This window comes from Aquarana catesbeiana, linkage group LG03 (genome assembly GCF_042186555.1).
Source record: "Aquarana catesbeiana isolate 2022-GZ linkage group LG03, ASM4218655v1, whole genome shotgun sequence".
NCBI lineage: Eukaryota > Metazoa > Chordata > Amphibia > Anura > Ranidae > Aquarana > Aquarana catesbeiana.
This window is the reverse complement of record NC_133326.1, coordinates 312,730,264-312,754,188: the sequence shown is the minus strand read 5'-3', so window position 1 is coordinate 312,754,188 and position 23,925 is coordinate 312,730,264. Positions and strand designations below refer to the sequence as shown.

General features: G+C 41.4%; 1 protein-coding gene across 1 annotated transcript in view; it reads left to right on the top strand.

Annotated features, from left to right (window-relative positions):
- The first annotated feature begins 12,148 nt into the window (after window positions 1-12,148).
- TXNRD1 (thioredoxin reductase 1) overlaps window positions 12,149-23,925 on the top strand; it is a 97,969-nt gene continuing 86,192 nt past the window's right edge. The window contains exon 1 of the mRNA XM_073620292.1: window positions 12,149-12,286. Within this exon, the coding sequence (XP_073476393.1) occupies window positions 12,208-12,286 (79 nt within the window). The 5' untranslated portion in view covers window positions 12,149-12,207. The remainder of the gene's footprint in view (window positions 12,287-23,925) is intronic.

Sequence of the window (23,925 nt, the reverse complement as noted above, 5' to 3'; positions counted from 1 at the left end):
GCAGCTTTTGATGTCTGTGGAGGCCGGATGGCTGTAGATTGTAGAAGGCCGGCCGCGGCCTGAAAACAAAGTAGTCCGCCGGCTAATCTGCTCCAATGTCCTCAGTAAAAGGCTCTCCTAGTGCCCAGTGGTTATTAGATAGGCTTTGGGGCAGTTTTTGATGTTTGTAGATGCCGGATGGCTGTAGATTGTAGAAGGCCGGCCGCGGCCTGAAAACAAAGTAGTCCGCCGGCTAATCTGCTCCAATGTCCTCAGTAAAAGGCTCTCCTAGTGCCCAGTGGTTATTAGATAGGCTTTGGGGCAGTTTTTGATGTTTGTGGATGCCGGATGGCAGTGGATTGCAGAGGGCTAGACAGAGCTCCTCTGCAGTGCGTCCATTCACCTCGCCATTCGGACACGCCCCCAGCACTGTAAATTTGTTTCATTGTATCTTTGTTATGTGTTTTTTATATTTTGTACTTATTATACAGAATAAACACTTTTCAAACTAGATTAATTTTTCTCAAACAATTTCTGTGCCTTAAAAGTCCACCACAAGATGATTTAGTTTAATTTCTTTTTTGAGATATTTCATAGTTTCCAAAACAAAAACAAAAAAACAACCAGACGGAATGCTGCCTTCACTCTTTTAGCAATAGAAAAAAATACAGTGGGTAAAACATGAGAGAAGCTCGAAAACCTTGCATGGGCCAGCCACACAAAGTTGAAAAACAGGCAGGAGAATTTTAACCACACAAACGTGTACTACATATCCAACCCACTCATCATTACAGATTTCTGAAGCCACAGCCGAGTTACTTCCAAGGTATTTTTATTCTGGGGTCTCATACCTCTAGGCATCAAAAGTACCTTCCAAAGGAATACACCTTACTGTACCCTCTGACCATATATGCCAATCTTTAAGGGGTTTCAAGTCCGGAGCCCCAAACCCAATCCTCATGTACTGTGCAGCTGTCTGACTGGTGTGGAGCCTAATTTTTTTCCTCCAACGAATGGACGGCACATTACCCATGACGATTCGAATTGCTTATGACGTGTCCCTGCGTCCAGGGCACCCTTGCACTAGCTTTTGGAGCAGTACTGCCTAGTGCCCATTTTTACAGTACTGGCACCCGGCATTTCCAATTATTATACACAGCCTCCTGGTATGTTAGAATCTACTCCTCACATTTACATGTTCTACAATAGATTATTGGCAGCTTTATAAATGTGTTCGTCAGACAACTACAAAGCACAATGGAATCCTCTGCTATTCAAAACAATATTATGGCTTCTATCTGTACCTAGATGTTACAACAATAATGGGGATGCCTCCTCTACAAAACAACTGGAATTAAATTTAAAAACCAAAGTGATTTCCATCGTCCTTCCAAACACAAGTCCCTTTGTGTCCCCATGTTTGTTTCCAAAGACCCCAAGCCCCTCCCACCAACTTCCTGTTGCATACATTACATTCTGCAAAGAACTTCCTGTTCTCTGCTCAGCTCTAGAAAAATCTATCCAACTGGTTTATTTACATATCAGTGAACAAGAAGAGGGAGGGGGCAGGGAAGGCTCGTTTCCCCAGAAAGCCTCTCCCTTACATCAGGGTCCCCAGAGAGCCTCTCCCTTACATCAGGGTCCCCAGAGAGCCCATCCTTACATCAGGGTCCCCAGAGAGCCTCCCCTTGCATCAGGATCCCCAGAGAGTGCCTCCTTACTTTAGGGTCCCCAGAGAGCCTGCCCCTTACATCAAGATCCCCAGAAAGCCTCCCCTTTACACCAGGGTCCCCAGAGAGCCTCCTCCTTCCACATAGTCCCCAGAGAGCCTCCCCCTTACATCAGGGTCTCCAGAGAGCCCCTCCTTAACCTGCACTCTTACCCTCTACATAGTAACTTTGTCTCAGGAGCAGCTGCTTGTTTTCTGCCTTTGCCAACAGTACATCCTTATATTCTTGTTGTACCATTTCCCAGTTAAGGAATGCCTCCGGATTAGGTCTTGCCAGATTTTGCCTTTCTTCCTCTACAACCTTATTCATAATACATTTTTCCCGTTCACTGTTTTGCCTTTTTTTTCTTGCTACCCGTTGTATTAAGGACCCGCTGAGAAATACCTTGAGGGTATCCCAGACCACCCCCAAGGGTGCTGTGTCATTGTTTATATTCCAGAATTATACAATGGACGATATCATGCCCTCTTTATCCCCTATTATCTCTAACCAGTATGGCATACTCCTCCCCCTGGCATATCAACACTACCAGTGGGAAGTGGTCTGAGAGACCCTTAGGCATATAGTTTATACTCCTAACAAGATGCAATAATTCCACACTACCCAGAGCCAGGTTAATTCTGGAAAGCGTAGCATGAGTTTTTGAATAACAGGAATACTGTCGTTCCGTTGGGTTTCTCATCCTCCACATATCCAGCAATCCTATATCTCCCACTATTTGCGAGAGATGTTTCAATGCCTTTTCCTATATGCATTCCTGGGAGACATCTATCTGCACTCTCATCCAGTACCATATTAAAATCACCTATTACCAGTATTGGGACATCAGGCTTATTGGAGATAAATTTCATCAACTGATATAAAATCTCAGCCTTAAATGGAGGCGGAATATATCCATTAGCCAAGATACATCCTATACCTTCAAAAGTGCGATGTAGAAAAGATATACCGGCCTTTTTCATCTATACTAGTCTGTCTGCAGGAGAACCCCGCCCTCAAACCATTTAGAGTACTTACTCCTCTGAAGTATGACATATACACAGACTGGTATTGGGTTTGAAAGTTTCTCCAATTTAACCACTTCCATACCAGGCACTTTCCCCCCTTCCTGCCCAGGACAATTTTTAGCTTTCAGCGCTGTCGCACTTTGAATGACAATTGCGCAGTCATGAAACACTGTACCCAAACTAAATTTTTATAATTTTCTTCCCACAAATAGAGCTTTCTTTGGTGGTATTTTATCACCTCTGTGGTTTTAAATTTTTGCGCTATAAATGAAAAAAAAAACAATTAAAAAGAAAAACTGATAGGCACTGATAGGCGGCACTGACGGCACTGATAGGCAGCACTGATGCCCACTGATAGGCGGCACTGATGGGCACTGATAGGTGGCACTGGATAGGCAGCACTGATGCCCACTGATAGGCGGCACTGATAGGCAGCACTGATGAGGAGCTGACAGGCATTACTGAGTGGCACTGATTGGCACTTTGATGGGGTACTGACAGGCATTACTGATGGGGCACTGATTGGCACTTTTCCTCTGCAATTCTGGGGAGTAATCCAAAAAGAATTAAACTTTGATTCCATTATAGAGTATGTTTCTCCTTTCTCTTGCCTTCTGAAGTATAATATCTTTGTCCTTAAACCCCATGTACACGGGACGCTGCTAAACACATGTTCAGAGGCAGTTGGACGCTTTTTTCAATTGCCCCTGAACTCAATTAATGTTATCCTATGTGACCAGGTACACATTGTCATTTATTGCCGTTTTTAGGCAGTTGCGTTTAACAGCGTTTCTTTGAAAGCAAAAAATGGGTTCAGACGCCAAAGATTTTCACGTTTCAGACGCCAAACGTGGCTAAACGCGGGTACCGGCATTTAGCCGCGTTTTCATTTATAAGCGTTTTTAAAGGTGCCCTATTTTTTTTACATTAGAAATTTCAAAAATGATGGCAAATGATGAAAAACCATTAAAAAAATATTTTTAAAAATTGTAATTGCTTGCAATGAATCATAGACCATTTATATACCCTAATGAGCCCTTGATCCAATCCAATACACCACTAGCATTGCTGTTACCTGAAGTATAATTGGAATTTGACCCATATGTTGTTAGATTTGAACAAGCAACTTGTGGCAGGTGACGTGGCAAGTGGACAATCCACAACTTGTGGCAGGTGACGTGGCAAATGACAATCCACAGCTTGTGGCAGGTGACGTAGCAAGTGGACAATCCACAACTTGTGGCAGGTGACGTGGCAAATGACAATCCGCAACTTGTGGCAGGTGACTTGGCAAATGGCAATCCGCAACTTGTGGCAGGTGACGTATCAAGTGGACAATCCACAACTTGTGGCACGTGATGTGGCAAATGACAATCCACAACTTGTGACAGGTGACATGGCAAGTGGACAATCCGCAACTTGTGGCAGGTGACGTGGGAAGTAGACAATCCACAACTTGTGGCAGGTGACGTGGCAAATGACAATCCAAAATTTGTGGCAGGTGACATGGCAAGTGACGTTGCAAGTGGACAATCCACAACTTGTGGCAGGTGACGTGGCAAGTGGACAATCCACAACTTGTGGCAGGTGACATGGCAAATTACAATCTGCAACTTGTGGCAGGTGACGTGGCAAGTGACATGGCAAGTGGACAATCCACAACTTGTGGCAGGTGACATGGCAAGTGGACAATCCACAACTTGTGGCAGGTGACATGGCAAGTGGACAATCCATAACTTGTGGCAGGTGATGTGGCAAATGACAATCCGCAACTTGTGGCAGGTGACGTGGCAAGTGGACAATCTACAACTTGTGGCAGATGATGTGCCAAGTGGACAATCCACAACTTGTGGCAGGTGAAGTGGCAAGTGGACAATCCACAACTTGTGGCAGGTGACGTGACAAGTGGACAATGCACAACTTGTGGCAGGTGACGTGGCAAGTGGACAGTCCACAACTTGTGGCAGGTGACGTGGTAAGTGGACAATCCACAACTTGTGGCAGGTGACTCTGGATCTCTCACGCAATTTTCTACGTCGTTCAGACAGAAATAGAGGCGAATACAAGTAGACAACTGCTCTCTTTGCTGCTGCTACTCACTCTGGTCAAAATGGCTGAAATAGTTAACTAACAATGTTTTTTGAGCTTGGGGAGGGTCTTAAATGAGGTAATCTTAATAAACGCTTCTAGACGCAAACACGGTTATACGCGGCATGCAAGCACGGCTAAACTGGCATTTTAAATGCCGGTTTCAAGGTGTCAAACAAATTCGATCAGAGGACTTTGCCTCAGCGTCCTGTGTACATGGGGTCTTAAAATAAAACATTCTTACCAAATATTGCCTGGGCTGCCCCCTTGTGGTGGCACTTTGTATGGCACTCTCTGTGCTCTCTCTATTGCAAAGGGGGAGAAGGATTCCTTCCCAAAAATTTCCACAAGCCACTTTTCCATGAAGCCTGCAGGGTTTGGACCCTCACAGCGTTCGGGGAGCCCTAATATTCTTACGTTGTTTCTGCACATTCTTTTCTCCATATCTTTCATTTTAAAGGTATAAACATTCATTTTTTCACTCATTATTTTCAATTCCTTCTGTAATGGGTTCAGATCGTCCTCTACTGAGCTCACCCTCCTTTAGTACTTCCTTCAGAGAGGGTTCTTCCCCTCCTACCGCACCCTTTTCCTTGGATAATACTGAGTTCTCTGTTGCCCTTACTTCTTTTGTGCCTATATCAGTCCCTTTCGGGCCTAGGCTTTTCTTTAGCCAGCCTGATTTTTAGCTTGTAAAGCAATTTGATTACTTTTAGCAGGTGTGTGTGCAAACTTCTCTAGTTTAGCTGCTGCCTGGCTTCCTTTATCCTTTGCTGAGCACTGTGACTGTGGGTTTGCACTCCCCTGTTGCAGGGCCTCCTTCCCCTTCTTCCTTGTGATATTTATTTTTGCTGATATTGGTGTCCTTTTATGAAAGTGCGGTAAAATACCGCTTTTCAGTTCTCAGGCATTCTCAGAGGAGATCGCTCTCCTCTGAGTGCCTGTTTATGAAAGTGTGTAGATCGCTTCTCATGTTGAGTTGAGGAGCGATCTACAAATGCCAGGAACTCTTGAGAACGGCTCCTCTCACTATAATCTCCCGTGATATAGCGGGATTACAGTATGAGGAACCATAAAATACAAAAGTTTAACACAAATCAGCACACATTATTCCCCAACATATTAATAAAATAATAAAGTTAAATTCCCCCTACACAATATACATTAACCTAATTATAAAAAAAACATTGTTTTTATCAATATTTAAAGATCATACATGTCCCTATTTAAATGTGAATGGTGTATAGTAAATGAATGTAATGCACATATGTAATGCAGCTATACACCATTCATATAAATGCAAAATAAATTTATAATCATTAAAAAAATAATTTTAATAAAGTATACAAGTATAAATATTTATTAATAAATTAAAATAAATTATATTTCATAATTGATAAACATAAAAATTGATAAACTGGTGCAATGCGAGAACACTGCGAATCCACTGCGGGTTCCTGCATCGCACCGACTCGCATGTCAGTTCACACTGCCATATGCGAATCGCTGGGGGGTGTCAATACATTGTTAACGACACTCCCAGTTCAGCTTGCATATCGCACTGCGAACTGACAGTCCGGACATGAATCGGATCGCATATGTGTGAACACACATGCGATCCGATTCTGGTCCGAACAGAAAAAAGGGTCCTGTGCGTGTTTGCACCGAATGCGGTGCAATATCAGCCATACTATCTGTACAGCTGATATCGCACCGCACAGACATCGCATGTAATGTGAATGGCAGTGTGCTGCGAATAACATGCGATGCCTGTGCGATGTCCGGCATCGCACAAGTGTGAACTGGGTCTAAAAGTTAACAACACCCCCAAATCAGTTCGCATATCGCAGTGCGATCTGCAAACTTGGACAGTAATCGAATCACATGGGTGTGAACACCCATGCGATCCGATTCTGCTGTGGACCAAAAAAAGGGTCCTGTAAGAGTTTGGTCCGAGGGCAATGCAAATGTAGCAATACTATCTGTATGGCTGAAATCGCATCGCACAGAGATCGGATGTGATTTTGCACTGCAGTGCGGTGCGAATCACATCCGATCTCGGACACCGCAGCAGTGGGAACTGGCCCTAAATCATATTGCATTTGCACCAAAATGGTACAGGACCCTTTATTTGGTCCGCACTGGAATCGGATCGCATGGGTGTGAACACCCATGCGATCCGACTCCTGCACCATTACATAGTTCGCACTGCGATCTGTGAAATGATCTGGGGGTGTCATTAACTTTACATTGACACCTGCAGTGGTGCGCAGATGTCAATGTAGGTGCGATGTGAAAACCCACACAGGAATCACGCTGGTTCACGCATCGCACAAGTGTGACCCCAGCCAGAGACGTGAACATCTAGAAAAAAATATATCTATCTATCTATCTATATATATATATATATATATATATATATATATATATATATATATATATATATATATATATATATATATATATGTATATGTATATATATATATATACACACATATATATATATATATACACACTATAAATTTCTATCCTGCTGGTTTTGGGGTGTGTAATGGTGGGGAAGGTGTGCTCTGACTGTTTGGTGAAAGAAAGAAGTCAAAAGACTTCTTTCTTTCTCCAGAATATCAGCCAGTTTCAGGCTTCTCACTCTGATTCTACACTTCTGAAATGGTGAATCAGAAAGTGAGAATTCTGTCACAGATCGCCAGTGAGGTGCTGAGATCGCACCTTCATAAACTGGCCGTTTCTGTGAAGTCAGTTACAAATTCTCACTGTGCTGAGATAATCAGCGGAGAACATGTTCTCCGCTGATTATCTCAGTTTCATAAACTGGTAATGAGCTGAGATCAGCGGTGAGACTCGAGATCGCCGCTGATCTCAGTTTCATAAAAGGACACCATTAATATTAAAAGCAAAGTATCAAAGCAGCAAGCAAATCAGAAAAAATAAGGGAAGGCACCAGAGCCTCCTTTGCGGGAGAGTCTATCAATTTGCCAAGGTAAAAAGAAAACAGCCCTGCAAATTCCCCAGACCTGTTCTCACCTCCTCCTTGCAGGTCACCAGCAGTGTCCTTGTCTCCACTGATGGCTTGATCCATGCATTCTGAGTGCAAAGCACTCCTGATCCCTGCATTCTGAGTGTATCGCACTCCTGATCTCTGCATTCTGAGTGCAATGCACTCCTGATCCCTGGATTTGGAGCGCAACGCACTCCTGATGCCTGCATTCTTAGTCAAACACACTCCTGATCCCTGCATTCTGAGCGTAACACACTCCCAAACCCTGCACTCTGAGCATATGGCAAACCTGATCCTTGCATTCTGAGCACAACACACTTCTGATCCCTGCATTTTGAGCGCAACACACTCCTGATCCCTGCATTCTGAGCGCAACTCACTCTTGATCCCTGCATTCTGAGCGCAACGCACTTCTGAACCCTGCATTCTGAGTGTAATGCACTCGTAAATCATGCACTCTCTTGTAATACTTATTTTTATTTTTTTGCTCACAAACACACTGCGTTTGTGAACTAGGTTTGGGGTTAACAATGTATTATCACCCACAGTAGATCACAAAGGCAGTGTGTTCTAACCATGGTGCAGGAAGCACACATGGAACATGCCTTTCTGGCACCACGTTCTGGTGTAAACTGGCCCTAACAATGGGATACTGAGCCCGGTGATCTTTGACTTCATCAGTGTTGTTCAAGTAGATCTCCATCTCTCTAAGGTTGCCTACCCCTGCTCTAAACAATATTTCCATGTGCAATTCCCATGTTTCTAGCACGACGAATGATTTGGACGGTCTCTGTTGTCTGTGACCTATAGCGAATTTGATTTTGTTGAGTATTTTTTACCGAGCGCTATAGTGAATTCCATTTTCACTTTAATTTACATGGTTTGGCTATTTTGTGAATATTTATTCGTGCATTCGCATATTCGCGTTATAGTGAGTCAACATTTGGTAATTTTTTATGAAGGAGCACTTCACTGTGATTGGGCAATATTGAGACTAGTGTGGTGATTGCACAGTGGAGTGATAGCTGCTCTTTGACGTTTTTGTTATTCAGTTTATTTTATTTTTTATGAGAGTATAATTGCGTGGGGTTTTTGCACTAAATTTTACATCTGCAGGAGAACTTGTTTTGAAAAACAAGACTTATGCCCCGTACACGCGGTCGGATTTTCCAACAGAAAATGTGTAATAGGACTTTGTTGTCGGAAATTCCGACTGTGTGTGGGCTCCATCACACATTTTCCATCGGATTTTCCGACACACAAAGTTTGAGAGCATGCTATAAAATTTTCCGACAACAAAATCCGTTGTCGGAATTTCCGATCGTATGTACACAAATCTGATGCACAAAGTGCCACGCATGCTCAGAATAAATAAAGAGATTAAAGCTATTGGCTACTGCCCTGTTTATAGTCCTGATGTACGTGTTTTACGCCACCGCGTTCAGAACGATCGGATTTTCCGACAACTTTGTGTGACCGTGTGTATGCAAGACAAGTTTGAGCCAACATCCGTCGGAAAAAATCCTAGGATTTTGTTGTCGGAATGTCCGATCAATGTCCGACCGTGTGTATGGGGCATAAGAATTGGTAAGCTACATATAATAAATGTTTGCTTTTGAGTTTAATACCAGCAGAATACATTGAAAAATTAGGGCTAGGTGCAAATTTACTATAGAAAAACTGCACAAGCTAGGGTTTTATCACAAGAATTAGGATGCGCAAAGGCTACAGAAATAAAAAAATGGCCAGTAGCAGGACAATTTCAATAAGGTATAGTGGACATAACTGGTATTACGGTATTATGCCTAACTATAATTTATCTATGGGTATAAGGGGGTGCAGTGAATGTGAGTTTTATAATGTGAGGTGGTTTAGGTGTACATCGTTCTTGCATCTCTTTCTTTCAAATGATGCGGCAACTTGCTGCAAACAAAAGGTAGCTCCAAGATCAGATGGTCAGTAACAAGTGAATGCTGTGCTTGAGCATCTAAACCCTAAAAAAATGAACTATTGACATGATATAAATATTTAAACAGCCACAAAAACCCCAGAAATGAAAATCCTAAAATACCACTCTAAAAATAAAAGTCCATGTTTGCCTTGGACTGCTGGTCATATGTTAAAGCCGTGCAGTGCAATATGGTTTACAAAAGTCTACAAATAAATTGTCTGGAACCGCTAATCTCAAACCTGCAGGATTTACCTCACACTCAGGCTACAGTGCCTTGCAAAAATATTCATCCCTCTTGGCATTTTTCGTGTTTTGTTGCCTCCCAACCTGGAATTAACATGGATTGTTTGAGGATTTGCATCATTTAATTAACAGAACATGCCCACAAGCAAACAACAAATAGGACAAAATAACAGAAAAAGTCAATGTGCATAACTATTCACCCCCCTAAAGTCAATACTTTGTAGAGCCACCTTTTTGTGGCTATCACAGCTCCAAGTCACTTTGGATTAGTCTCTATGAGCTTGCCACATCTTACCACTGGGATTTTTGCCCATTCCTCCTTGCAAAACTGCTCCAGATCCTTCAAGTTGGATGGTTTGCATTTGTGAACAGCAATCTTTAAGTCTGACCACAGATTTTCTATTGGATTGAGGTCTGGGCTTTGACTAGGCCATTCCAACACATTTACATGTTTTCCCTTAAACCACTCAAGTGTTGCTTTAGCAGTGTGTTTGGGGTCATTGTCCTGCTGGAAGGTGAACCTCCGTCCTAGCCTCAAATCACACACAGAGTGGTACAGGTTTTGCTCAAGAATATCCCTGTATTTAGCACCATCCATCTTTCCCTCAACTCTGACCAGTTTTCCAGTCCCGACTGCTGAAAAACATCCCCACAGCATGATGCTGCCACCACCATGTTTTACTGTGGGGATGGTGTTCTTTGGGTGATGTGATGTGTTGGGTCTGTGCCAGACATAGTGTTTTCTTTGGTGGCCAAAAAGTTTAATTTTAGTCTCATCAGACCAGAGCACCTTCCTTCATACATTTTAGGAGTCTCCCAGGTGCCTTTTCGCAAACTTCAAACTTACCATTTTGTTTTTTGCTGAAAGTAATGGCTTTCTTCTGGCCACTCTGCCATAAAGCCCAGCTCTATGGAGCATACGGATTATTGTCATCCTATGTACAGATACTCCAGTCTCTGCTGTGGAACTCTGCAGCTCCTCCAGTGTTACCTTAGGTCTCTGTGCTGCCTCTCTTATTAATGCCCTCCTTGCCCGGTCCATGAGTTTTGGTGTGCGGCCGTCTCTTGGCAAGTTTGCTGTTGTGCCATGCTCTTTCTATTTGGTTATGATAGATTTGATTGTGCTCCTAGGGATCATGAAAGATTTGGATATTTTTTTTATAACCTAACCCTGACTTGTACTTCTCAACAACATTGTCCCTTACTTGTTTGGAGAGTTCCTTGGTCTTCATGGCAGTGTTTGGTTAGTGGTGCGCTTAGGGGGCCTTTCAAAAAGGTGTGTATATGTAATGACAGATCATGTGACACTTAGATTGCACACAGGTGGACATCATTTCGCTAATTATGTGACTTCTGAAGGTAATTGGTTGCACAGGAGCTTTTTATGGGCTTCATAACAAAGGAGGTGAATACATACGCACATGCCAATTATCATTTTTTTTATTTCTGAAAAATCGTTTAATGTATATATTTTTCTAATTTTACTTCACCAACTTAGACTATTGTGTTCTGATCCATCACATATAATTCAGATTAAAAAAACATTGAGCTAAAGGCTGTAATGTAACAAAATAGGTAATACTTTTGCAAGGCACTGTAGCTGCAAACCTGAACCTCATCCCAACTGTTCAATGATTTAGAAAGCACCATAGCCAAAGGCTAGAATGATGTCATCAGTGGAAGCCTACATATTCCTCTGCACCGGTTTCCATTATTGCAATGATCAGCACATGCCAGCAGAGGTCATTGTTTACCAGTATACAACATCAAGTAGAGGATAAAAGCAGATCATGAACTATACAGGCAATGACAGCTCTTTTTAACTTGTATCAAGGGACCGAATCCCATTCCCCGATACATGTAACAAAGCTAAACAATAAAAGCAATCCTCAAAGGGAGATTTGTTGCCATATATATCCCATGTTGCATCTACAAATACACTAATAACATACATTTTCCATTCAGGCCACATGCACATTTTCTTTTATTCCTAGAATACAATGATAAACCAGGTGACATACTGCCAGGTACAAAGGTTTGATTGGTGACTGCAGAAGGGCGAACAAGAACAGCCATTGTCATTTTTTTTGTTGTGATATCTAAGGTCAACAAACAGGTGATGATAATAGATGACAGGCAACAGACCTTGTCCTCACTCTGGGACTGTGCACATAATGCTTTCTAAGCTACACAATGGGTAATTCGGTGAAGAAAGGGAAGCTTGTCTTAGCGGATCAGAATAAAGTTAAGAGCCTGAGTCTCTACAAAGCAGGTAAGCTGGCATTTTGTTTGTCTTAATATGTTTACTTGCATATTACTTCTAGGTAGTATATTACATAATTAAACATTTATTTAACTTTTTTTTATAATGTGGCTTTTTTTTTTTAAACATATTAAGATTACATTTTCATATAGCTGTTTGTTTCTTACTTGACACATTGTTCAGCCTTCTTTGTGCTTAATGTTTGTTAAAACGGCATATATTTTACTGAAGCAGTATTTAGCAGACTATTTGAGTAGGTCAAAGAGAAGTAATAGCAGCAACAGGTCAGAAATAAACTTTCTTTAGTTTTCCAAGTTTTTGAAAATGTATTGGATTGGTTGCAATGAGTTATTGCAACATAACTAATCTTTGTAGCATGTAGTTAGGAAAGCATACGTGTGTCCTGTGAATTGTTAATGCTGTAGTATCAGAACTAAAAACATCTTGCTTATACCATCTCTTCTATCAATGTATCTGAGCAGAAAAGATGACAAACAGGTGTATCTATTAAAATTAAAAAAAGGTTTCAGTTGGCTAAAGCAACCAGTAAGAATCATCAGCTCATTTTAATTTCTGCATTGCATAGAAGCTAATTGGTTGCTGTGAGCACACGATAAAGTTTCTTGTTAATACAATTTTCATTAACAAGTCTCAGAGATATTGTTGCATACCTTATTTGGAGCTGTATCATTTGTTGGGTAGACTACCTATATGATTACGATTATATAAATTTATTTTAAAAACTAGAATAAGTGGGATTCTCTATATGCTCCCACATATGAATAATAGATACCCTTTCTTTCAGAAGAAGGAAATAGGCCTTTTTCTTCTTCTTCTTTATGCTCTAAAACAGTGATTTTTGTACAGTATCGCACAAAAGTGAGTACACCACTCAAATTTCTCTAACATCCACCAGCTCAGTGATGTCGTCATGGAGGAGTGGAAGAGGCAATCTGTGAAGCTCTGGTGAACCCCATACCCAAGAAGGTTAAGGCAGTGCTGGAAAATAATGGTGGCCACCAAAAATATTGACACTTTGGGCCCAATTTGGACATTTTTCGCTTAGGGGTGTACTCACTTTTGTTGCCAGCGGTTTAGACATTAATGGCTGTGTGTTGAGTTATTTTGAGCGGAAAGAAAATGTACACCGTTATACAAGCTGTACACTCACTACTTTACATTGTAGCAAAGTGTTATTTCTTCAGTGTTGTCTCATGAAAAGATATAATAAAATATTTACAAATATGTGAGGGGTGTACTCACTTTTGTGAGATACTGTATCTTGAATTAAATAATTTAGTATCAGACTGGGGTACCTGAGGCCCACCACAGAAATATACATTAATGGCCCACCCTTAGTAAAAACAGGATAAAAATGATAAGAGGTAACTTGAAAGCTTACATTAGTGATGGGATGTAGCATATTTGGAATTGCAGTGGTTAAAGTGTTTGTTATCCCAACATTTCATATTCCTGATACGTGCCTGCTGTACCATATGCTTGTATGAGAAAGTATCCTGTTCTCTTTGTATTGCTTCCTTTGTGTGAAATCCCTGGTGTTTCTACCAGTCGCTTTGCTTTCCTATTAAAAACTGACCACACTAAGCAGTAGAGCACACTGTGGTCAGTTCTCTAGCTGTGCTGGGAGCTCAGTGTGCTCTCCTCCAATGATCAGACTTGTCCTGACACACCTCCCCTACACAGTCATTCACTGGGAAGCTCAGTGTACTCTTTCTTCTCCTCCATCTTAGCTCCTATGCAGCCGAGAACAGAAGGAAGAGAGGGAAGGTGATCACTTATAAAAAAAAGGGGGGAAAAGGATATTTATATATTTTTTTATATCTATACACAAATGTTTTGCCTTTCATTTATATTGTAAACTGAATGGGTTGTTTTACAAGGCCATTGTTTACAATCACTTTAAGCCCAGCATGAAATGGTAGGTGTGCATGCCTCATAGAGTCCTGATAGGCAGGCCAGCAGGCGACTAAAGGAGTGCACAAAACAGACTGTTACTAATTAAGAGTTAATAGCTTAGCATTGTCACCCTACAGCAGGAAGTGCTATTACTGGCAGGATCTCCAGGTAAGAATCTTAGCAATGGATTAAAAAAAAAAAAGATTTGCTAAAAGTACAACTAAAGGTTCCCGTAAATTGTTCTAAATACCTACATTCAGCTGATGCACAAGCCTCATAAAGTTAAAAAAAAAAAGACTTCCTTTTCCTTCCCTGACTGCGCCAAATCCTCTTTCATTTGTTTCTCAACTGCTCCCCCTCTCAGACACTGCAGCTCACAGTGGGATGGTTAAAGCAACAGAGGCAGTTCAGAAAGAAGTGGGCAGGGTATGGTGTGGCCAGGTACCGATTGATGAAATATAGGCTTGTAATTCAGCAGTGACATTGCTGATAACTGTATGCCTCCTGCAATTTTTTTTCACCCCACTTTAGTGCAAGCAGGCACAGCCTACATGAGAATGGCATCTCTTCTGTGAATTCACGAGCAGTGCAGCATTGTTGTCACACCATCACAGGGAGCTGGATTAGGTGGATTTCACTGGTATCTGTGGGACTTTGCAGGGGGACTAAAAGGAAACTGTAAGTGCAGATATACTCATAATTGTTGTAACAGTGGAACCTCGGATTACGAGCATAATCCATTCCAGGAGTATGCTCGTAATCCAATATACTCGCACATCAAAGCGTGTTTTCCTATTAAAGTCAATGGAAACGAAAATAATTTTTTCCGCATTGACTTCAATGGGATGCAATACCGCATGCGGCCAGAGGCGGAGGGCGCTTAAGAGCCTCGGAAATGGCCGAAAAGGCCTGAGCACACTTCAGTGGACCTTGGCAAACCTCAGAAAGACTCCGTTTGCGAGCCTTTGCCGAGGTCAGCCGAACTGTCCTCGGGCCTTTCCGTGCATTTCCGACTTTCGGCTCTGCTCGGCTCCGGCGCCCCCCACCTCAGGCCAAAAGCGGTACTGCACACCGCTTTTGGCCTGAATCCTGCTCGTTTTGCGAGACAACAATCGCAAACCGAGTTAGGATTTTTAGAAATACAGTGCTCGTTTTGCGAAACGCTTGTTAACCGCGTTACTCGCAAACCAAGGTTCCATTGTATTTTGTTAATATATTTATTTATTATAGGTATTTATATAGCACCGTTAATTTACGTAGCTTTTCACATATATATCGAATTTACATCAGTCCCTGCCCTCAAGGAGCTTACATTCTAAGGTCCCTATCTCACATTCATAAATATACTGGGGCCAATTTAAATAGGACTCAATCAACCTACCAGCATGTCTTTGGAATGTGGGAGGAAACCGGAGTACTTGGAGGAAACCCACGCAGGCACAGGGAGAACATGCAAACTCCAGGCAGGTAGTGTCATGGTTGGGATTTGAACCCTAATGCTGCTAGGTGTAAGTGCCAACAATTTTCTGCCACCGTGCTGCCCACCACTTAGCCACTGTGCTGCAATATATATCTACTTTTTTTAATTGGTAGGCTATCATTCTGCTTTCAGTTGAAAGGAATGTACAGTGAGCCATTATGTCGAACATAATGAAAAACTGATTTAGGGTTAAAAAAAATGCAATATTCACAAGGAAATCCATGTTCTCACTCAAACATATCTTCATCCCAGAGAAGCATAATTAAATGGAAAATAATAGGGACTTTCTTGCTATGACTCAGTTATCGTTTCACAACGTAAGACAGGTTATTATATTGTTAATGAGTATAATTAAAATATTTCAATTGATGTTCTCTATGTGGTACTATTAAAAACAATGAGGGAAATAAAAAAAGTAGATCTACTTCAAGTGTAACTAAAGGCAGAACTTTCTTATAGTATTGGATAGAGTGGAAGGGATTAGAGCACCTGTTCATTTTTTATTGCTGTATGTATCCCCGTTAGAGAGATTCACCCTATCTGTTTGTCCTGTTTATTGTTATCATTGAAAATAAAAGAAAATCACAAATTTTGGGTTGACATCAGAACATTACAGGGGAAATCTTCCAAAAATGACACTAGTTCTGGTGACACACTGGGATTCCGTTAGTTTGCAGGGATTTCTTCTCACTTCCTGTTTTGGCTATGGGATAGGACCTGTCAGATCGGACCTCGAATATGGGATGCACACTTTCGAATATGGGATGTGAAAAAAAGAAAAAAAGATTGTTTTTTCCATGAAATGTGTCATCCATAGTACATTATATGCCCTGCACTGACATTTAAAGGGGAAGTACAGCCAAAGCTCATTTGGCTGTACATCTTCTGTGGATCAGAGGAGCGCTGTTCGTTCTGCACTCCTGTGACCCGTTTCCGGCCTGACATCACAGAGCTGGTCGTGGCTGGGGAAAGATCATAACCATATGGTCGGGATCCACCTAAGAGCCTGGACCGGCACCTGTCTCAGCCTTTCAGGGATTCGCTGAGAGCCTGAGCCAGCCGCTCCCACCCCCTCCACAGCCCAGCACTCTAGTGAGCACATGGGGGCAGAGCAGACAGCGGTGACCGACAGTCACCAGCTCTCTGCTCAGAGTGGCAGGGAGAACTGAGCGATCAGCAGTGTTTGATCGCTCAGCTCTCACGCTTAGAGCCGGCGGGGGACAGATGCAGCATTGGATCAATGCCGTATCCACCTAGGTAAGTATGATTTTTAAAACAACGTCAAACCCATACTTCTCTTTTAATATATGAATCACTGCAAGGATACCACTTCGATTTTAATGGTACGCCACAGTAAAGCTCTATAAAAAAATGTTAATTATAATGTACAACAATGAAATAACCTGTTTAATTTGTTAGTGATTTGATTATTGAGTTGTACAAAGAAAGTCCTGATATTTTTTTTTTTTTTTTTTTACAGATTTAGGATTTACAGACAATTTGATAATTGGCATATGTCCCAGTCTCTTTGGCTTTCAGTGTTATATGGCACTGTACCTCTAGCAAATGTTTATTCAGCCCTAAGCTCTTGTCTATGAATGTGTATGTAAATATTTGTTATAGGATGCTATACTAAACATTTAGGAGACAAGGAGGATTTTTTGGGGAATGTTATATTAAATATAATTTTGCGCTGAAACCTAATTGTGCTGTTTATATACATCTTTTTCTCCCCGACATTCAACAATTTGTTGAATTTTAATACTAGCATTATAGGTGGACAGGACAAATATTTTTATTTACCCACCAACACTGAGGCACTGATTTTATTAGCTTTATCATTTTTTTTTCTATTTATCTGTTTTTTTTTTTCACATTATGTACTAGACAACCTTTTTATATCTTTATTCTTTTTAAAATGATGTGCAGCACTGGATCTACCAACCTGCTATATTGCCCTTTACTACCCTAGATCTCCTACCCTGTTTCCCCGAAAATAAGACCTAGCGTGATTGTCGGTGATGGCTGCAATATAAGCCCTACCCCCCAAATAAGCCCTACCCTGAAAATAAGACCTACAAGGACTTTAACTAGGGCTTATTTGGGGGGTAGGGCTTATATTGCAGCCATCACCGACAATCACGCTAGGTCTTATTTTCGGGGAAACAGGGTAACAGTTACTTATCACTATCATTGTTTTATGAAGCACTTGCATTTTGATCAGCATTGTATTAACAAATTAGGAATGAAATTACAAACTTCAGACAAGTCTGGAATATGATACAAGGACAGCCCTAACTTCTGACCAAATGGGGTTACAGTCTAAGAGGTCAGGGAATATTAATATAGCAGATAAGCTACTCATGCAGTCAGTGCAGACACAAGAGGCAGGCCTACTCTCAAATCATATACCGCCTGGAAAGCGATGGAAACTTCCTTTGATTCCCTGCACCTCCATGTTATATAACAGATCAAATGGGACACAGTTAACGAGATCCAGGATTTTAGCGACTGATCTTTTGAGCCTGCTTCTTCTGTCTACAATGACTGAAAAGCAAATGGTAGGAGAGTAGGGAGTCAGATATGTATGCTTACACGGTAAGACACAGTGGACCCACTGGAGAATACTCTGGTCTTCCTCTGGGGAAATTTTCCTCTGAACACAAACTGTCTTGCACAGATTGCTAGGATACAAGAACTTATAGTCATTTGATAAGTAACAAGGAAAGAGCCTGTTTGGGCAGTAAAGGGTCCCAGAATGATCAGAACAGGCATTCCCAACAGAGGAGACTGGACAGACAGGTGTTGCCTACCAGTGGTAAGATGTTTCCAATCAGTCAAGGTTCCCGTCTGTTGCAATAGTAGCATGTGTGAGGACACATAAAGAACACATGTCTAGGCCTATCTGGTCCAACAGACAGGCACTGAAATCAGTGAGAGCTGGAGACTGTTTACAGACAGAGGGAGTCTGTGTCTGAGCTGAAGAACCACTAGCCTGTGTATAATCAGACTGATGTCCCAGTTTGATGAATTTGAGAACCAGTTCACCAGAAAGGCTTGTAGGCGGTTGCAGTCTATTTTCTCCACTGTAGGTGGCGCTCTTTTGCAGCAGCACTATTGTTGGAGAGGAAGTCAAGAGGAGCTGTGATATGGGGGGCTTTGATGTGAAAGGGGGGGTAGTGTTGGGGGTGGGGGTGCTGTGATTGCAAAGGGGGTTGTGATGTGAGAAGGGGGATGGAGCTGTGATGTGGAGGGTTGTGATTGCAAGGGGGATTGTGATGTTAGGGGGGCTTTGTTGTGAGGAGGGGGACTCTGATGTTAAAGGGTGGGTCTGTCATGTTAGTGGGAGCTGCGATGTAAGTGGGGGTTGTGATGTAAAGGGGGGGTTGTCATTTCCAAGAGGGGACTGAAGACACTAATGTAAAGGGGGCTGTGATGATAAGGCGGGGGGACAGCGCAGTGATGTGAAGGACCTGAGTCATAGAACAGAAATTAGATTCAGGCCACTGAAGAAAGAAAATGTTACAGACCGGACCTCTGTGAATTTTAATTCAGTACCCCTGCTCTATGGTTTCCTGTGTTACTGGGGAAGCTATCCTATTGGAAACTGCGGCTCCATATGACTCAATCAGCCATTTTGGGTCAGGCAGAGCCTATTTAAGGCCCTGGATCCCATAGGTATCCTGTCTGTTAGGGACAGTTCTAGCAGTAGGGAAAGGTTCCTGATAAGGAGGGAAAGCAAAGAGCCGTCTTGATTCGGGAACATTTTGCTCCTCTCTTCAGATGATGTCAGTCCAGCTGGAACCTGCTCTGTTCACATTGCTGGAAACAGTGAGTGCACCTGGCTGGAAAGTCTTTCCACGAGGTTTGTTGTGAACTGTTGCTGCATTACTTGAATACATGTTTTATATTGCACCTACTGCCGCTGCACCACGCTGCACCTCTCCTACACTCTGGGACTGATGAAGCTCTGTCTTGTTGAGGAAATAGAGCATTCCCTGCACCGTAAGAACAATTATAGCGGTAGTTCAGCCGCTTGATTGCTCTTACAGGCGGCGGAAGGGGACATCCCCCTCCTCCCATCACCCTCTGCTACTGGTCCATGTGATCCGGCGCCAGTGGATTCCTTCTCTGGCTCGCGGAAGTTGATCATAGAGATTTTTGTGGAACAGGTGGTCCCTAGTCATCTCTATGACTCTCGGAGGCCCGGGCGCAATGTTATGATGTCAGTTGTAAATACTGCCATATACTCGGCTGGAAAGCTGAGATTGTCCTGTTTTTCTTTTTTTACCTCAGGCTTTCCAGCTTGGAGCAGAGATGTGGCGTCTTATTGACCCCACATCTCTTTATAAAGAGGACCTGTCATGCCCTATTCCTATTACAAGGGATGTTACATTCCTTGTAATAGGACTAAAAGTGATAAAAAAAAAAAAAAATTTAACGTGAAAGTGTAAAAATCAAAGAATGAAAATAAAATAAACAATAAAAAAAAAAAAAATTTAAAGCGCCTCTGTGCCCGCGAGCTCGCACGCAGAAGTGAACACATATGTACGTCGCACCCACATGTGTAAACGGCATTCAAACCACACATTTGAGGTATCACTGTGAACGTTAGAGTGAGAGCAATAATTTTATACCAAGACCTCCTCTGTAACTCTAAACAGGTAACCTATAAAAAAATGTAAAATGTTGCCTTTGGAGATTTTTTAGTACCAAAGTCTGGCGCCATTCCACGAGCGTGCGCAATTTGCAGGCGTGACATGTTGGGTATCTATTTACTCAGCGTAATATCATCTTTTACATTATACGAAAAAATTGAGCTAAGTTTAGTGTGTTTTTTTGTTTTAATTCATGAAACTGTTTTTATTTTTTTTTAAAAACACGTTTGAAAAATTGCTGTGCAAATACCATGTGACATAAAAAGTTGCAATGAGCGCCATTTTATTCCCTAGAATGTCCTACAATAAAATTGCAGGTAAAAGTGCGGAAACAATCAGAATTGTAAATTGCTGTCTGATTTGTTTCATAAATGAATGTACTAGAAAATATTACGACTCCGGGATGAGTCAATTTCCTAGCACAGCCTATTTCCCCCTTTGCATGAAATAGCCCTCTACTCCTCTAGGAGTGTGTAACTAGTCTCTGTGCTGGCCCAGCTACTCCACATCTCCCTTCACCTTCCTACATAACCTTTTATGAAGTTGCTGGGGGAGGAGAGAAGTGGAATTCTATGGAGTGTCAGTTGAGGAACAGCTCTGAGTCTGCTAGGACTGCTGACATCACATGAAAGATGGCAGGGAACGGCAGCAGCAGTTTCAGGATTTTTGGATGCCTACAGAAGGGAGTCTTTTACAGCTATATAACATGCATACATTTTTTTGTTAAATACACATATAATCTCATGAGAAGATTTTTGTTGAAATTAAAACTTTGGCGACAGGGTCTCTTTAAGGGTTTGTCCATGCCATGTCTATTGAACTGAATTTTTCTGCACACCATGCATGTATGGTGTGAACAGGGAACATAGAAAACTATTGTTGAAGACTGATTTGTTCTTTCAGACTTCATTGTACAGCTCATCTACGTTTTCCATTCAATGCTTGTAACATGCTGAAAATTTCCATTTATGCCTCTAAAGTCAATGAAGCTGTTAGACTGATAAAAGAAACACCCCAAGCAATTACCCAAGATAGACTTTGTAACATAGTGCTGTCATTATTGATTGATTGACTGTTTCTGATTAAAAAGATTCCAAAACGTCTTTCAGGGAAAAGTAAAAGATATAGATGTGTCTAGATGTCATGTGCGTAAACGTTAATATTGTTATTATAATGTATCTCCAGCTAAATTTTTTTTTTTACATTTTGGATACAGCAGGGAAGGCTTAGTATATATATTTACTCTTTTTGTGGATTTGGGTTCTTGGACAATGCTGTCACCAGCAGGGTGGATTTCATTTAAATCAAGTCCATTTAAATCATGATTTAAATCACTAGTAAAAAGGCTTGAATTAAATCAACTCGATTTGAATCATAATTTTTTAAGAGCTACTGTCATCTCTGTCCCGCCACGGCTCCTCCTCTGACCCGCTGTTGACTCACCAAAAGTCCCATTCACTTTAATGGGACGGCTGGTGATGTGGCAGTGACACAACAAGGTGAGGGACGTGGCGGCAGCAGGTGAGTGGATGCCCGCTAGCAGGCGCTGCCACGATGGATCTGAAATGACAGATGCTCTTTAAATGTAAGGACTCATTCTTTCTGGTAGTTAAAATCTTTAATATTTGCAAACAAAATGAAGGTTACCTATTTAGAATAATAAGCTGTCAGGTTAGTAAAACAGTGATATCAGAACCGATTTAATCATACAGTTTGTAGGGTATGTAGATTTGCAAAACAATGAGATAAAGTAATATTCCTGAACATGGTTACTGTGAAATTGTGTGAATGCATCAATTCAGTGCATGTTATCCAAATTATTAATGTATCTTAAATAGAAAACTATCTTTAGATTTTTACTCCAAAAGCATTTTATTAAAATACATTTTATAAAAATCCAAAAAATCGATTTAAATAAAAAAAATCAGATTAAAATTTTTTTTTTTTAAATCATTGATTTTTATCCACCCTGGTCACCAGGACAGAAAACGAGGGGGAAAAAAAATATTTTAAGTAAGATGGGGAATTTGGAATTCCCACTGCTTTGTCCATTACTGATTTTCCCCTAATGCCTGTCTGGTAGTAACGTTGTCACTAGGACCAAGAGTGTGGAAAATCTCCTATCTTTGGAAGTTGAGTAACTGAAAATTTGTATTTTATTTGGATTTTATGTGATAGACCAACACAAAGTGGCACATTATTGTGAAACACAAAAAAGGATAAATGGCGCTAGAACATACAAACATGCATATAAAGAGTCCAAAGTAAATGTGAAAAAACATCCAGGGTGTGATAGTCAATAAAATTATATATATATAGAAAAATTAGACTACTTGCACATCCTAACGTGGACAGCGCTTCCAGGAGAACCTGCACCATGCACTTTGCCCACATCTGAGGAGGACGTCCCTGGACCCATTACTTGTCCTTGCCTTAACCTATTTCATCTTTGTGAGTAGCCATTTGGCTGTTTGTCCGTTTATAATTATCTCATTAAAGTTTCATGATACTGCACTTAGATTGGCGCTTCTTGCTGTTTTTTACATTGTTTTTTGCACATTATTGTGAAGTGGAAGGAAAATGATAGTTTTCCAAATTTTTTACAAATAAATATCTGAAAAATGTGGTGTGCATTTGTATTCAGCCCCCTTCACTGTGATACCCCTATTTAAAATCTAGTGAAACCAATTGCCTTCAGAAGTCACTTAATTTGTAAATAGAGTCCACCTGTGTGTAATTTAATCTCGGTATAAATACAGCTGTTCTGTGAAGCCCTCAGAGGTTTGTTAGAGAACCTTTGTAAACAAACAGCATCATGAAGGCCAAATAACACACCAGACAGGTTAGTGGAAAAGTTTAAAGCAGGGTTGGGTTATTAAAAAATATCCCAAGCTTTAAACATCTCACAGAGCACTTTTCAATCCATCATCTGAAAATGGAAAGAGTATGGCACAACTGCAAACCTACTAAGACATGGCCATCCCCCTAAACTGACAGGCCAGGCAAGGAGAGCATTAATCAGAGAAGCAGCCAAGAGGCCTATTGTAACTCTGGAGGAGCTGCAGAGATCCATAGCTCATTGGGAGAACCTGTCCACAGGACAACTATTAGTTGTCCACAAATCTGGCCTTTATGGAAGAGTGGCAATAAGAAAGCCATTGGTGAAAAAAAGCCTTAAGAAATCCCTTTTGCAGTTTGCGAGAAGCCATGTGGGGGACACATCAAACATGTGGAAGAAGGTGCTTTGATCAGATGAGACCAAAATTTAGCCTTTTGGTCTAAAAGCAAAACGCTATGTGTGGCGGAAAACTAACACTGCACATCACCCTGAACACACCATCCCCACCATGAAGCAGGGACAACGAAGATGATCAGAGTTGATGGTAAGATGGATGGAGCCAAAACCTGTTACAGTCTGCAAAAGACCTGAGACTGGGGCAGAGGTTCACCTTCCAGCAGGACAACGATCCTAAACATACAGCCAGATCTACAATGGAATGGTTTAGATCAAAGCATATTCATGTGTTAGAGTGACCCATTCAAAGTCCAGACCTAAATCCAATTAAGAATCTGTGGCAAGACTTGAAAATTGC